The 14,776-nt window shown below is 39.4% G+C and overlaps 1 protein-coding gene across 5 annotated transcripts in view; it reads right to left on the bottom strand.

Moving 5' to 3' along the window:
• The window catches only part of DGKI (diacylglycerol kinase iota), a 107,773-nt gene that overhangs the window by 25,028 nt on the left and 67,969 nt on the right, over nucleotides 1–14,776 (bottom strand). For all 5 annotated transcript variants that reach the window (XM_027897208.1, XM_027897210.1, XM_027897209.1 and 2 more), the window contains one exon: nucleotides 2,461–2,486. In XM_027897208.1, coding sequence (XP_027753009.1) covers nucleotides 2,461–2,486 — 26 coding nt within the window. The remainder of the gene's footprint in view (nucleotides 1–2,460; nucleotides 2,487–14,776) is intronic.

Genomic DNA, 14,776 nt, shown 5'->3' with positions numbered 1-14,776 from the left:
CTTGAATGGTAGTGCACCCCAAAACATTACTGCCTTATAAAACTACGTAAGTGTTTAACATATTGGATAGGCACACAGTTGAGCATTGATTATTAATGAAAATAGGAGTCTCAAAACTGATTCTAGGATACATACTCCAAGAACAATATACCAGGAGATGTCTGCATAAACACTATAAAAGACAGACAATTCAGAGATAAGTTTTCAGCTCTCTCATGGACCCTCTCTTTTTTGTTTAGGTAAGAGATTTGAGATTTAAGAATAATTTGAGATGCTTCCATACATGCAGTCCCAGTGAACTGAGAAGCATCTAGGCTCTAGAAAAGGTTATGCTACGGCCCCTTTATCACATTTTTCCTTCTAATGCTGTGCTCATTTACCATGGTCTGTATGTGGCATAGTGGAAAAAAGGAAATCCAAGTATTAGACCTGAAAAGTCACCGGGATATGGGAAATCTTTTGCGTTTGAGAGAAGCTCCTACACATCTCACATAGATGACAAGTCCAGTTAGATACTCCATGGTCACAAAACATCTATTAACAAGCAGTATCATGTCACTAATCGGTGAAGGGCACATAGGCCTTTCACTCTGATTTAAGAGGAGGTTTCTTATGAGAGAAAAGGAAGAAAGGAAAGGAAGAGGCTATTCAGAGATACTGATCAAACCTGAAAAACCAGACCTTGGCAGCAGATGGTAGATGGCAAACAGGAAGTTTTCGTACAAAAACTAGAATAGTATAAAAACAGTGGAAAGAAGGAAAGAATTATGACAGCAGAAAATTCTAAACTTTAAAGATATGCAAAGAAATACATATAGACTGTCTGTTGCTGCATTAATAGATAAAAATGAAGCAATAGAATTAATTCAAGGGAAAAGAAAAGCAAGAGCAGCCTATCACTAACAAGCTTATGCACTGAAAAGCAGCTTGAATCCAGGTCCTGAAATAACAGTATATTAGACCATAATGATTTCAACTTTCCTCTGAGAGCTGAAGACGTGAGGCATGTTGTTAACTTCTCACAAGTCTCCTGTACTATGGTCATGGTAAAAAGTAGATGAACTATTAAACAGGAAAATTCCATATGCCTCATGAAATCAATGAGCTGTAAATCATAGGAAGCTAATAGGCTACACCAGGAAATTAAACCTATATACTTCTGGTAGTCTCATATTCTTACTTGTCAGGTGATCCACTACTGTCAGACACTAGAAATGGAATAGATGGGCTACAGGTATCTTTGGTCTTACATGTTTGTCCATTTTCATGGCTTTTTTTATAACTTTCTTTACTAAGAAAGGACTTGTCAAGGAGATGGAAGAGAATTTATTAATGACAATATTTTTGACAGTCACTATACTGGACTGAAAATCTCTTGGCTGAAGCCAAGGCTAATTTAGGCTGATACCTAACTAGTCACTCCACATTCCAAGTTAACATAGTTCAGTGACACACTTCCAGGCTCAGACCTCCTTACATCTCCACTTGCAACAGTCCTTACTATTCCCGTCTGGACCTTTTTTGAATAACACTTACCACATTGGCCAGAAAACTTGCGGATCGTGTGACTGCATACAAATTGAATGCCAGAAGAAAATAGATATTTATTTCTTTTTAGGCCCCAAATAGTATTCCCAGTTCAGTTACATGATGAATTTGCTCCTTGCAGTCAGTCTCCCTTTTTTTTTTCCTCCCCTCCTTATGCAACTCTGCCAGTGCAATTACCACCCCCATTACAGTATGCGTCTCGATTTCAGTACCAATGCAACCACATTTTAATGTATTGCACAGGGGTATTTATAGCACCTAGCTCTAAGAACTTAAGTTGGTCAAGTTATTAATGAGCTAATTACCCAAAACTCCCTCTTTAGAACACAAGAAAAGATCAGACCCTTCAGTCTCCTTCTGTGCAAGCATATTACCACAGCTTGCAACACTTGCTACTTACCTTGCTACTTTTACATGTAGAAGCTCCTGGCTGCACTAAATTCCATACTGTCCTAAAAAATTTACTTTACGGGAAATGTAAGATAATGTGTATTCAAGACTTTAAAGCACAATAGACTCTCCTGTCAGCTACAAAGATGAAGTCCTGTAAGAGTTATAAAAGATGTGCTTATCTTTACAAAGAACATATATCTTCCTTTAAGCCCACACATCATTTTCCATGGGTGAAGCCCTATACAGTTGGGTGAATAAATTGTAAATGCTTGCAATTGTTCCATTTGATTAAGCAAGACTGATTTCACAAATAACACCAGCTTAACTTCTGTCAGTCCAGACTAAATCAACCAAATGATCAAACGCTTAATGTCTAGGGGTAAGCAAAGTTTGATCAAGATCAAAGTTTCATTTTTACAAAATCATTTTTCTCCACCATGAGGGTGTTAAATATAGCTTACTAGCTATTCTTTGGTCTCATTTTTAAAGTGCCATTAGTATCAATAAAACAGATCTTACCTTGATCTTCTGAAGAAACTGGTGACCTGGAATAAAACAACAAAATTCAGTCAATCTTTGGTAAAAAAAGGCCACCAATAAAGTTCAGTCTCAGTGTAGGACATGGGATACAGACTAATTTGAAATTTTTATTCTTTATTTCTTAGAAGAGAGGACTGAAAGGCACTTGGCAAAAAAAAAAAAAAAATAATAGAGCAGAAAAGGCCAGAGACCTAATCTAGCAGCAGGTTTTGCAGGCCAGAATGACCATATGGAGCCATGTCCATGAGGACTGATGCCAAGAGTGTCGGTAGATACTTGGCAAAAAACTCATCTACTACTGTTACTGCCAGGAGAAAACCTCCCAAGTAGGGGTGGTCAAGGAAATTACATCTCAGCAGGAAGTCACAGTCATTACAGTGGCCTTTTTTTTTTTTTTTTTGCCATAAGTCAATGTAGTGGCTATCATAAAACACTAGTCATAATTAATAACAGTTCATATCATCTTCACAGAAGCAACAAAACAGATTTTTTTTAAAGAAAAAAAAAAAAGTCTGGGCAGATCTAAGTACAGAAACATATCAGCAGCAAGACAAGTTATAGGATACCCTAAATGGTGGATAAAGCCTCTGATAATACTCCAAGAGAGGGAAGGGATTTAAAACATGAGGGACCTCTCAGTGCCCCTGCTGGTAAATTGAATTCCAGGAATTTGTGTCACAGTTCTCATCAGTAAGGATCACACTCCTCATGGTTTTGGTCACCACCCACAACAAAGGAACATAAAGAGGCTTTAGTACTGACCCTCCATTTTTCCTTTTGCTGCAGAAGCTTGGCTTAGCAAAACTGGGCCTAACTGTACAGACGAATCTGGGATATACCTTCATTATTTAGATCAGATTGACAGCATGAAGGTGACTGGACCATTGCCTCAGCACTTCCCCAGGACAGATTTCAGTTACATACATAGCTTTCCCATCCAGGTAACGATGAGTTTGTTCCTGCGGTGAAGGGGGCAACCCACATTTCCTTTCCAAGATATTTAATTTGACAACAACGTACAAAAATAACAAATTACAAAAGATTTAAAAATGTTAGTGTTGCCAACAAACAGATCAAAGCTGACATAAGAAAAGCAGCCACAGAGGGGTGAAGGAAAAAGAAGGAACAAAGGGGAAAAGAGCACAAGTATATTTAACTGACTCTGCAGAGGCTGAGGGTTGGAGGGGGGAAAAGAAGGGGTAGAAACCCTGGGTTAGAGGAATAAAGAAGCTGAGGAAGGAGTCATGATCTCATTTCATAACAAGGGTCTGAAAATTAGGGTTGAGGGATTATAGAACATCAGAAGCAGATACAAAAATATTGGATAAATGCAAACAGAAAAAGTGTAAAGAAAAGAAAGAAACTTTCCTGACAAAGTATGCAGGGTTTTTTTGCTTTAAAAAAGAGAAAGATTTGCAAACACAGAGAGGAAAGAGTTACAGCACAGCTGGAGCAATGGTCACTGTGAAAGGAAAAAATTTGATTGCCTAATTGAGATTCTGACTGCACAAGAAGCCTGTGTCTGTATGGATCAGAATTAATTAGTCCTCTACAGCCATTAAAGTCTCTGATTGCTGCTGAACATCCGAGGCAGGCATCCTGCTCTACTGCCAACCAGGCCAGCTCTGCCCTTGCACTTCAGCCCTGTCTGTGGAAGTACAGCAGGAGTGCAGACAACTGGAGGATTTAGCACGCACAGCTAGGACTGTCCCACTGCTTTGACCAGTTAGTTACAGACCTTTGTCCACAACCTCTAGCAGCAGCCCTTCTGAAGATCAAAACTCAACACACAGTGTTTTCTACAAGGTTAAACAGTGCAGAATGGGTCATAACAAGAGATGAAAATTTTTAGGTACTTAAAAATATTTTTACATGCAGGAGTCATGCCAGGTTCCTCAGCTAATGTATTGTGACTCTCCACTCATTGCTAATGCAGTATCTCACAGCATCAGCAGAATTTATTCCTTTGTTTTGTTTTTTAATTGCACAGTTTCATCACCTTTCAGATCTTTATTTGAAACAATAAAATAAACAACACATATTCTCCTATAATTTGGCTCTTCTTTATGCTTGGTAAAACAGATGTCATTAGTTCCTTAAAGCATCAACAACATGAAAGACTGTATTAAAACACCACTGCCTTTTCAATTAAAACATTGATTGAAAGGAAGTAAAATATATTTATGGATATTTAGTGTGCCTAAAATTAATATATATTTTTCAAAATATTACTGCCATGTTGCTTAGTTGCATGTCTTGAACATAATGTTTGAATAGGAAGATGTCTAACACTGTTACTGATGCTACTATCAGTGTTCTCAGTTGAAAGGATTCATCAAGTATCATTTGGAACCAAATAGCCTGGCATCCTGAGAAAATAGGGTTTATAAAACCACAGCATCTTGATGTGTACATATGCACCTCCCTGTCTCACCCTAATAAACTCTGAGCTTGTTGGCTCATGTTATCCATTGTCAACAAAGAGGTTAGAGAGTCAATTCCTGCTTTCATAAGGAAACAAAATAGCATAAGCTCAAACTTTCTGATGTAGCAGCACAGCCACAAAGAGAAGTTTTGAATATCTCAGCCACAGGAAAAGCCTCAGTGAGAGCTTCCACCATTGGAGATACCAAAAGTTCAACCTCAATAAACTGGGCTTTCTTTTTACCACTACAGACATGAAGTATTTTGGCAAAGAGCAGGGAGGACTTTCAAAATCCTCCTACAGTTCCAGGCCATACAATTTAGCATGGGGGAGGTTTTCCTAAATGCTCAAATATTGACCTAACTATACTAAAGGGACTCTTGCTCATAGCTGTAATGGAAGGAAGTGAGACTGCTGAAAAGCCCACACTGATAGTGTTGGGCATTTTATGCATTGACTAGTCTGCCCCATGCTCATGACAGGCTCTAAGGGAGGAAAGAAAGAAAGCGTAATGACCTGCTTTAAACTACATACACTCACTCCACAGTCACAGGGGGTTTTCCTGACAGGAAAAAAAATCCAGTGGATGCTCATATTTCCGGTCACACATCTTTCTCTCAGGTCTGTAAGAAGTGTGAGAGATATACTGTGGCAGCACTGGTCACCAGACAGGTGTCCCAAGAAGGGAGGATTCTCAGCTGCTAACATCCACAGACTAACCATCTATCTAGTGCCTGTCAGCTACCCTCCTGGTATGATTCTAGCTGTGTGTTTTACTGTCATAAAGAAACAAGTTATCATTCTCACAACTTCCATGCCTTAAAAAAATAAAAGAGAGATACTTCAGAAAAACTAATATACTGTCAAGATCTGTGACCTCACCTGGGTCAAAATGCTTTGCCAAATGACATCTTGAAGAGATTTGGTTAAACAAAACAGAAAAAATATTCGGGTAAAAGTTCAGGCCCTGCAATATCCTGTTCTTGGTATCAACTGTTAGTTTTTTCTGGTTTTATATTGGTGTAAAATTAACTCGGAGAAAGAAAGGTTTACCATCTCCCCAAGAGTAAAGACGGGCCAGATTGTCCGTGACTGGCTACATTTCCAGATTCCAATTAGCTCTTCTACCAACAATTTTCTCATGTGATTTTCTCAACCAATATTTTCTCATGCACAAATGAGAAGGGAAGACTGATTTTACATACTTTCATCAAAGGCATTAATCTGACCTTCCTCCTGCTCTGGTTTAACAAACAGCTATTGTTGTAGTGGATAGTTAAATCAAAGAGAAAGATTTCTATGATAGAAAAGGGGAGCAGAAGGGAGGAAGAAGAAAAGCATGTTAACACCTCTGTTTGCTTTCCATGATGTCATAGCCTTCCTTTCTTATGGGTCCTGCAGTAGTGTTCTCCTATTGCGGAGTGGCAAACTCTACTCAGAGGGATACCAAAACTTGAAAGCCTCAGTCTGCAAGGGGAAGCTGTGCACTGTCTTCCACCACCCCCTACACAAGCAAAGCAATACCCTTTGAACATAACACTAAATGAACAAGCATCTCCTAGAAAATGAGGTACGCTTATTTAGAACTGCATAGAAAAGCCATAATAATAGTGTAAAGAGAATAATCATACACACACTAGACGCATCAAGCAAATTGGAAGTCTTACAACACTGAAGGCATGAGACATGCCCATCTAAAAGTGTGGCAGGCTTCAAAATTAACGGTCCAATGCAATGCTCACTGATATTTTTCCACTCACTCTTACAGCGTTTGGATGAATCGTTGGAAAAATCTAATCCCCAGTATAGCCAAGGCAGCCTTCTGTATCATACAAGCCTTCCCCAAACAGCCAAACACAATCAGAGCTGTTTCCAAGTGTACTCTCCAATGTGCAAGCACTAGATTTGTTCAGCACTAGACGGGTAGAAGAGGAAATGTTCATTTCTAAGGAGGTAAGCGTAGGGACTGTCACAATTTTGAGCCTAGTCAACTGAAGCTTAGCAACCTAGAGATATACAGCCAGTCTTCAGCAGACAAGTTCTAACAAAATTTCAGCAAATGGGTGCATTATTCATGAAGACAAAACCCTCTGGAGAAACAAACTTAGAGCTGATGTAAAGCAGCTATTTTAATCAATAAACCTGTGGGAAAACCCATCTGCACCAGGCCTATTTAAAACCAGCCATTTAATATTTAAGGGCCAAATAACAATCTCTGTGCAGCAATTCTGCAGGGTTTTATGAACATTCCCCTTTTTTCCTGCTTAAGCAATGTATTCCTGCAAACTTTTTAATTCAGTCTGACAACACTGACAACAGCTGTCTATGATGAGGGGAGAGGAAGAGCTGTCAGATTAAACCAATTCCTTCTCATTTTACATGTACATCTCTTCAGAATCAAAAGTGGCATCCCTCTTGGGATTTATTCACATATTCCCTGATTGCAAATGAAAATGTTTAGCATATTAAGTATTTTTAAAATAAAGGTGAGGAAATCCTCTCATTCAAGCAATCTGTATCAATGCCTCTGGGATTATAATTCCCTTGCAGACCCAGCTGCAGACAGTGTATCATATTTTACTGGTAGAAAGACAGAAGTGCTTGCTTTCCTGGTCCCTGACCGGATGATGCTCAGTCTGGGCATGGCCATTTACTGCCATGGCACCTGAAGAAAAAAAGCCTAAGAATTACTGGAGCTTCCTCGCACTGTGACCCTATATGTTCCCAACTCAGAGTGACCATCATGGGCTGGAGAAATACAACAAGCTAGCAAATTCAACGAAGGCAAATGCAAAGCCCTGCACCTCAGAAGGAAAAAAACCATGAAATAAGACGGGCTGGGAGGTCTAACAGCTAAAAACAGCTTTTCAGAAAAGGATGCATGATGTTAGCAGAGTACAAGTTGAACACACATCAGCACTTTCCTGTGTCAGCAAAGGCTAGTGACACACTGAGCTGTAATTGCAAAAGCACAGCCATAAGGTAGATGGGAATGATTTTTGACCCTCTATTCAGTGCCTGTGAGACTTCAGAACAAGAAAGACATTGGCAAACTGGACTGAGTTCCACAAAGGGCTGCTGAGGGCGTGTGAGGAGAGACATATGAGGAGAGGCTGAGGGAGCTGGGTTCATTCAGCAAGAAGAAGTTGAGGGAAAACTTAATTGCTGCTACTTAATGGGAGGATATAAAGAAGACAGAGAAGAAAGAAGAGGAGAAGCAATATGGGAAATTCAGATTGGATATTTGGAAGAAAATTTACTGTGTGAATGATCAAACAGAGGAAGAGGCTGTGCAGAGAGATTATTGAATCTCCAGTTTTGCAGATATTCAAAACTCATCTGGACAAGATTCTAAACAACTTCATCTAGCTGGATCTGTTTTGAATGAGGATTTGTACAAGATGACCTTCAGGGGTCCTTCCCCACCCAAATTTTTCTGCAATTCTCTGAGTTTCTCTACAAAGCTTTCTATTTTTACTATTCCACTTTTCCTGTCATTCTTTCCTCTCAAATATTTCTCATAGACAATGGCCATACTGTCTCACACACATAGGAAAATGCTGACCAGCTATGTCCCTGAATCTAAGAAATTCTGTTCAAGTTATTTATTATTTTGCAGAAATCTGTTTGGACATATCCTGTAACCTGCAACAACACTCTGGAGAGCCTGTTTTTTTCTAATTCTGCTACAGGTAAAGATCCATATTCTTTCGAGTCTCTCTGTAACTTCCTTGGGCAGTCTCAGTCTCTACCTGCACTCGGGCTGTTCACAAACGGTCCAACATAAGGAATATAATTTGGTGCTTCTTAGGGAAACCAGGGTGGCTCAGATGCATTCCTTGCTGGGTCTCAGGCATGTCTCTGCCCCTTTTGTTGTCACATGTCTTTTCTCATTACTATCTAACTCTTTATCTCTTACCATTTCTCTGTCCACTGTGGAATGCTTTAATGAAGGTTTGGAACACCACAATGCAGCTATACCTGAAGTTGTACTGACACCCAGAGGAGTTGTATGGGAATTGCTTTTTAACAAGGGAATAAAAGTTTTGTTGCAAAATCAGATACAAACCCAAAAATGCTTAAGGTTAATTTAAAAGGGAAAAAAAAAAAAGAAAAAAAAGAAAAAAAAGAAGCATAGAGAAATGTTCTAACACATTCACCTTCAATAAGATAATTCTACCTCAAAACATGACCTGAGAAAGCTGGCTTGTTATTTACTTGAAAAAGGAGGTACTTCCAGAGGAGCAGCACGATCACTCTAGGGTGATCACAGTTTCTTTAGTTTTAGGTTTTGGTTTGGCTTCTTGTTTTAAATACTGGGCTTTTCTTTCTCTTATCATCACATGACACCAACGTATCTCAGCAGAATGCAAAACAGAAGAGGACCTAATCCCAACTTCTTTGAAATGCTATTCTTCCATTTCCAGATTTGAATTAACATTCAAAATCATCTCTGACCTATTTGACAACGTCCTGATGAGCTTGAGTGTCAAAGGCAAAGGAAAGGCAGTAGTTGATGTGGCTCTAAGCCTAAAACAAAGCAAGATCTAGCCACACTGTGCAATGCTTTGGTGAAACAATAAACTGGCTGTCAAGGGACTGGATGTTGTTTGATCATTATTAAGAACACCTGGAACTGAAACTAAAGGGGCTAGATTCATTCACTTCCTTGACATTCTACATGAAAAAAAAAATAATGTATTAGGTGCAATTAGGTAACAAAACATCTGGCCTCTTTCCTCAGCAAAGAATCAGTGGACTTTTTCCAGGAAAAGATTAACACAGAGGTTGTTTTGCCATGGCTTTCATTTTTTTTATTTAGCCCAGAGAAAGAAATTATTTTACTAAGCACAACACCATGACAGCCACAATGCAAGCACATCACCTATAATCTGGTTCATAAGACACATCTCCACTTGGCCCTCAGGCTTAGATGGAGGTGAAGCACATCAGCTGCCTGGTATCTTGAGGTATTACCCAAATAATCTTAGGCCCCTTTGGGTTTCTAAACAATCTAAAAGCTACTTTAAGTGGTCTGTTTCTTACAATGCAAACCAGTCACTTTTAATAAATGGCACAAGAATCTCTCAGAAAAAATTCATGTAATTATGTTCAAAAATAAGTGGCCTGATTTTCACAAAGTTCTAAGCACTAAGAAACCCTCACTTTCTTGCCATCTTAAAACAAAAAAAATGGCCCAAAAATTTAAACATCACCTTAATTAATATGCATAACACACATGCCCTAGGCAGAGCAGAACTGTTAAGCCATTTGCACTCGTTCTATAGACTAATTTATGGAGAATAAAACTTCTAATGGGAGTTTCAGATACGGTTTTGTGCTGCACTTTTAGATGCCTGGCATAGAAACAGGAATCTTGGAGTCAGGGTTACACTGGCTCCAAGCCACCTCTGTCTCTCTGATTTCAGCTCTTGGCATAATTTAGCCAGGTCCATCTGTCCCTGCTTGCCCACGGGCATCAACACTGCCAGGAACCTCAGCAAGGCTATGTGTTATGGCCCCACTCCTCATGTATCTCCCTCCCTTGCACACACCTCTGTGCCAGCACTGCTAAACACACTCTGTCTCAGCTATGGAGACAAAGGTGTGGGTTTTAGTGCTCTTTTCCTAGAGCAGAGGAGCAGCAGACAAGCAAGGACAATTTGAATGTTTTTATGCTTGCAGAAGTTTCTCCTCTCACCCACGAAGTCCTTTGGTAGGCATCTTAAGAAGACACTCTGCCTTCTACACCCTGACATATAAGCCTGCAGCCAGGGGGTTAGGACGCTCACCTCAGAAATGGAAGAGAAGGGGCAGCTCTCTGCAGAGCAGCCACGCCAAGACACACAACCTGGAAAACACACTCCCTCAGCAGTTCCCAGGTGAACCAGAGAATCCGTCCCCAACCCAAGAACAATAAACCCAACTCATGTTCATGGGTACTTTCTGTTTTAAGCAATATTTTCCAGAAAACATAAACCTCTTCCATGCCACCTCCACCAAGCAAAACTAGCTCACCAGTGAACTTTTCAAGTACTCCCAGTGCAAAAATCTCACTTTTCTTTCCATGATTCAGGTGAAGGCTCATGTCAGAATATTGTTCCCAGTCTCACCCAAACACTCTAAAATTTGCAAGTCTAAAATACTAAATTGCAAACCTCAAAAGATGACCTATTTCCATGTAATTATCCTTTGTCTTTTGCTTTTTGTTGCATGGTATTTTTGACACTTCCCAGTTTTCAGCCACAGATGAAATTCAAGTATGAAGATATCTAAAGAATTTGAGAAAATTAGCAAAGGTTTGACTTTTTTGAGTTTAATACTATCAACTCAGGCAAAGTAGTACTTCTGTGTGATAGTTTGGAGTAGTTATTTTACCAAACTACGTTTCCCTTCTCTCTCCAAGCCTGTTAAAATAGAACTTAGGAATATGAACGAGGTATTAAAAAATGCAGTCTGAATGCATATTATGAGATGTCCAAGTGTGAAAGCTTGAGCACACTGTGTAGTCCCATGTGTGTGTAACATATGCACAGGACTGTATTTCATACCAGGGCTCTGAAGCTTACTAGTTTTGGCTTTGATAAGACAGCTTGGTTGTGAGTGAGAACACATTAAGAACCACTCTCCTCTCTGAGCAGATGGCAGCTCCTTCTGGCAGGGACAGAGCACATGGACACAGGCTTACTATTCCTGTGCAATGCTCAGAAAACTAGGACTGGGATGTCTGGGTTTTGGGTTTTGTTGTTTAGTTTTTTTCTTCCTTCAACTCTTGCAAATACATAGCAAGTACACAGAAATACAGATATTATCTAAAACTAGAAGGTGTGCTACTTTTCCAATTTTGGGGGGGGACTGTAAGTCTGCCATGGTGGAGAATATTCACCTTATATTTATAATAGTGCTTAAAATATGCCCAGAAGAATACATACTTTAATTCTATCAATCATCCTTTATCACCCCAGGAAATCCATCCAGCCCCTCTTCCAGTGCCTTAATGTCACTGGGGACCATAGATCTTGTCTTTCCACTACATAAAGCTGGAGAGAGGGATATTCATGTTCTACAGTGGTGTCATCAGATCCACTCTCTCTACCCTTCTCCTGCCATGTGCAGTTACCACACGTCCAATGCTTGCAGGAAAGCAGTAGGCCCTAAAGATCAAACTATCAAATGTCATTTTCTTTTACCCAGACAAACAGAAAACAAGATTACGGGAAGTTACCCTCTTGATATAATCCTGCCTTCTTTGCTGTAAAGCTGTTTTACTTCTCAGAGAAGATTCTGCTTTGCAAACCAAGGGCTAAAGCAAGCAAGCAAGGATAGAAGCCACTGGGGAAAAAAGGATAGAGTTGTAACAAAAAAAGGAGGAAAGAGTCTCTACTGCTTCAGTCTTGGCTATCAGCCAGGGAGTGGAAAGCAGATATATTGCTGTTATGGTAAAGCACTTAAGGAAAACAAGGCACCCAGCTATCTGTACTCTGTCAACATAACTTTTTACCCCTTAAATGTACCCCAAATTTAAAAAAAAAAAAAAAATCCATGTGGAAAACTTGTTGCCACCCCTTTCTCTATTGGAACTATTCAGAAAACATTTTCAAGCTAGGTGGCAGTTGAGTTTTTCACATCCAAATAAGATGGTTCCTTTGTCAAGTACACGTGTATTCTTTTGATGGAAGTTGCCCCAAGGAGAAGAGCAGAGCTGGATTGCTTGCATTTCCCTTTTGGAAAGTGGGATGTCAGTCTACAGGCAAGATCTCTCTAAAGAAACAAATTTGTAGTCTCATGGTGTGTGAGAGTGTTTTGCATGTCACTGTCTGCCAAAATAACTTGCCATCAGGGTGAACTTCCTCAGCTGTGCATCAGGTGTTGAGATGCCACAAAAGTCATTAAGAGCCCTCATGCTGAAGGCTCAGGGGCAGGTGGGTGGGAAAAGAGGAAGCTAAAATCCCACCCAATCCACTCTGGGGAGCTAAGTGCTGAATAATAAAATTAATTGGTTTTAAGTACCGATGAGAATTAAAACATCTTCCAGGATACAGTACAGGATGTACTCTATTTCCATCACATATTGAAGAGGTAGATACATAAACCACCTCATCAGATGCGCCTACTGTTATTAAAACCCCTTAGTATTAAGGCACCTCAACAGCAAAGGCTGAAGACTTCATTCTTGAAGAGAACAACACTGTTTGCACTTTGTTCACATATACAAATAAAGCCACAGACATGCAAATCTTAACCAAATCCTGATTTCTTCCTTTCCCAATTATAGTTAATAAGAGCAGAAGCAAAAGTCAGGATCTTAAAGCTCAGTATTACTGAGATAGGGGTTGTCAGGATGATGTACAAGTACCAAATACTAACGACTGTTGAAAAAATTTTAATCAGTAAAACCCACGAATTTTCTACACTCAAGTTCTCTCTAGATAACACTAGACTTTGGCAGTAGGGACATAAAAATTCTACTAATTAAAACAGAGAAAAAGGTGATTAAATAAGGTTTTGCCTTAATTTAATTACTTAAAGGTGGCACCAGAAGTTGCTGAAGTTCATGTTGAATAGTTTCCAGAACCATCACTGTTTGCAGAAGTCCCTCAGGTCTGATGGCTGCATCACCAGAGGGCCATGACTCACCCCCTGACCAAACAGGGACTGTATGTGGCAACACTTTCCCTAGTCCTGCTTTTGTCCCTTCAGACAGGATCTTTGCCTGCCTGGAACCACGCACGAGATGGTACCAACATGACTCAAGCGATGCAAACCCTCTTGAATTCTGAGTTGAGGACGTCTGTTCTCACGTTTACCTCACTCAGGATAAACCACAAGCATATCTCATGCAGGCCAGTCTTTGCAAAGGTATTTTGGTATGAACATTCCTCTCCATCCTCTGCCATTTTAACATTGTTTTTCTCTCTCAACTCTGCCTTTCTTCTACAGTTGATTTAAAATGTGTTTACTAATTAAGCACGGCCAGGAGTCCTATCTTCTGGTCATGACAGGGAGGAACATCACTAGAACTACAGACAGTGCTTGGGGGAGGTGGACATGGATTAAGTGAAATGTGGGAGAGGCTCAAAATTGTGAATTAATGTTTGTCCAAGTAAAAGTTTTAATTCCAGGTACATGGCAGATCTTTCGACAAATCTGTATATATTCTGCATCTGCAGCTGTACTTGGTGTTGCTGTATAACAAACAGCTCCAGAAGGAGAAATAAAGGCTTCTTTAGAAAAATTGTGAAAGCTCAAATTAGCTTCTAAATAGTAACAGATACCAGCAACAGTAGCTGTCCATACACAAACTTTTGAAAGCCTACAGGCTGCAAAGTAGCACAGGGCATTAAGCAAAGACTTTTGTTTGTTGATATGAAAAGAGTATGAATTTCACTGGGATTTATTTCTGTCTGCAATGCTATAGATTGTTCTTGTAGTCACTGATCATACCACAAAATAAAAATAACTATCCTGGTTTAGAGTAGCTCATTACCAAACTGGCTATACAGAAAAAAAAAAAAAAAAAAAAGATTCAATCTATTTCTGGAACTGTTTGACTTAAAAACACAGAAATTTCTCAGAGAAAATACAGTCCTTTTTGTCAGCCAAGATCCACCATTTTAAGAGCCTTCCTATTGTTTGTCAGGCTGAAATTTTTTTGTGGATGGCAAGAAGCTTTAAAAAAAATATTTAAATATGGCCAAAAATCTGTGAGATTTTCATTGTTACATTTAAAGGAATGAGAAAGGGCAGAAAGCAGTTTTTTCAGAACTGCAGGCACATATTTTTAAGATAGAATTTCAAAGAAAACTAATAATTACTGCTTTTTTCCCCACTGAAAATCCCCGAAACCAATGAAGGTGACTAAAATCTTAA

Source organism: Empidonax traillii, unplaced genomic scaffold (genome assembly GCF_003031625.1).
Source record: "Empidonax traillii isolate 1590-97213 ecotype Southwest subspecies unplaced genomic scaffold, ASM303162v1 scaffold533:size792476, whole genome shotgun sequence".
Classification (NCBI taxonomy): Eukaryota; Metazoa; Chordata; class Aves; order Passeriformes; family Tyrannidae; genus Empidonax; species Empidonax traillii.
This window is presented reverse-complemented; position numbering and strand designations above follow the sequence as displayed.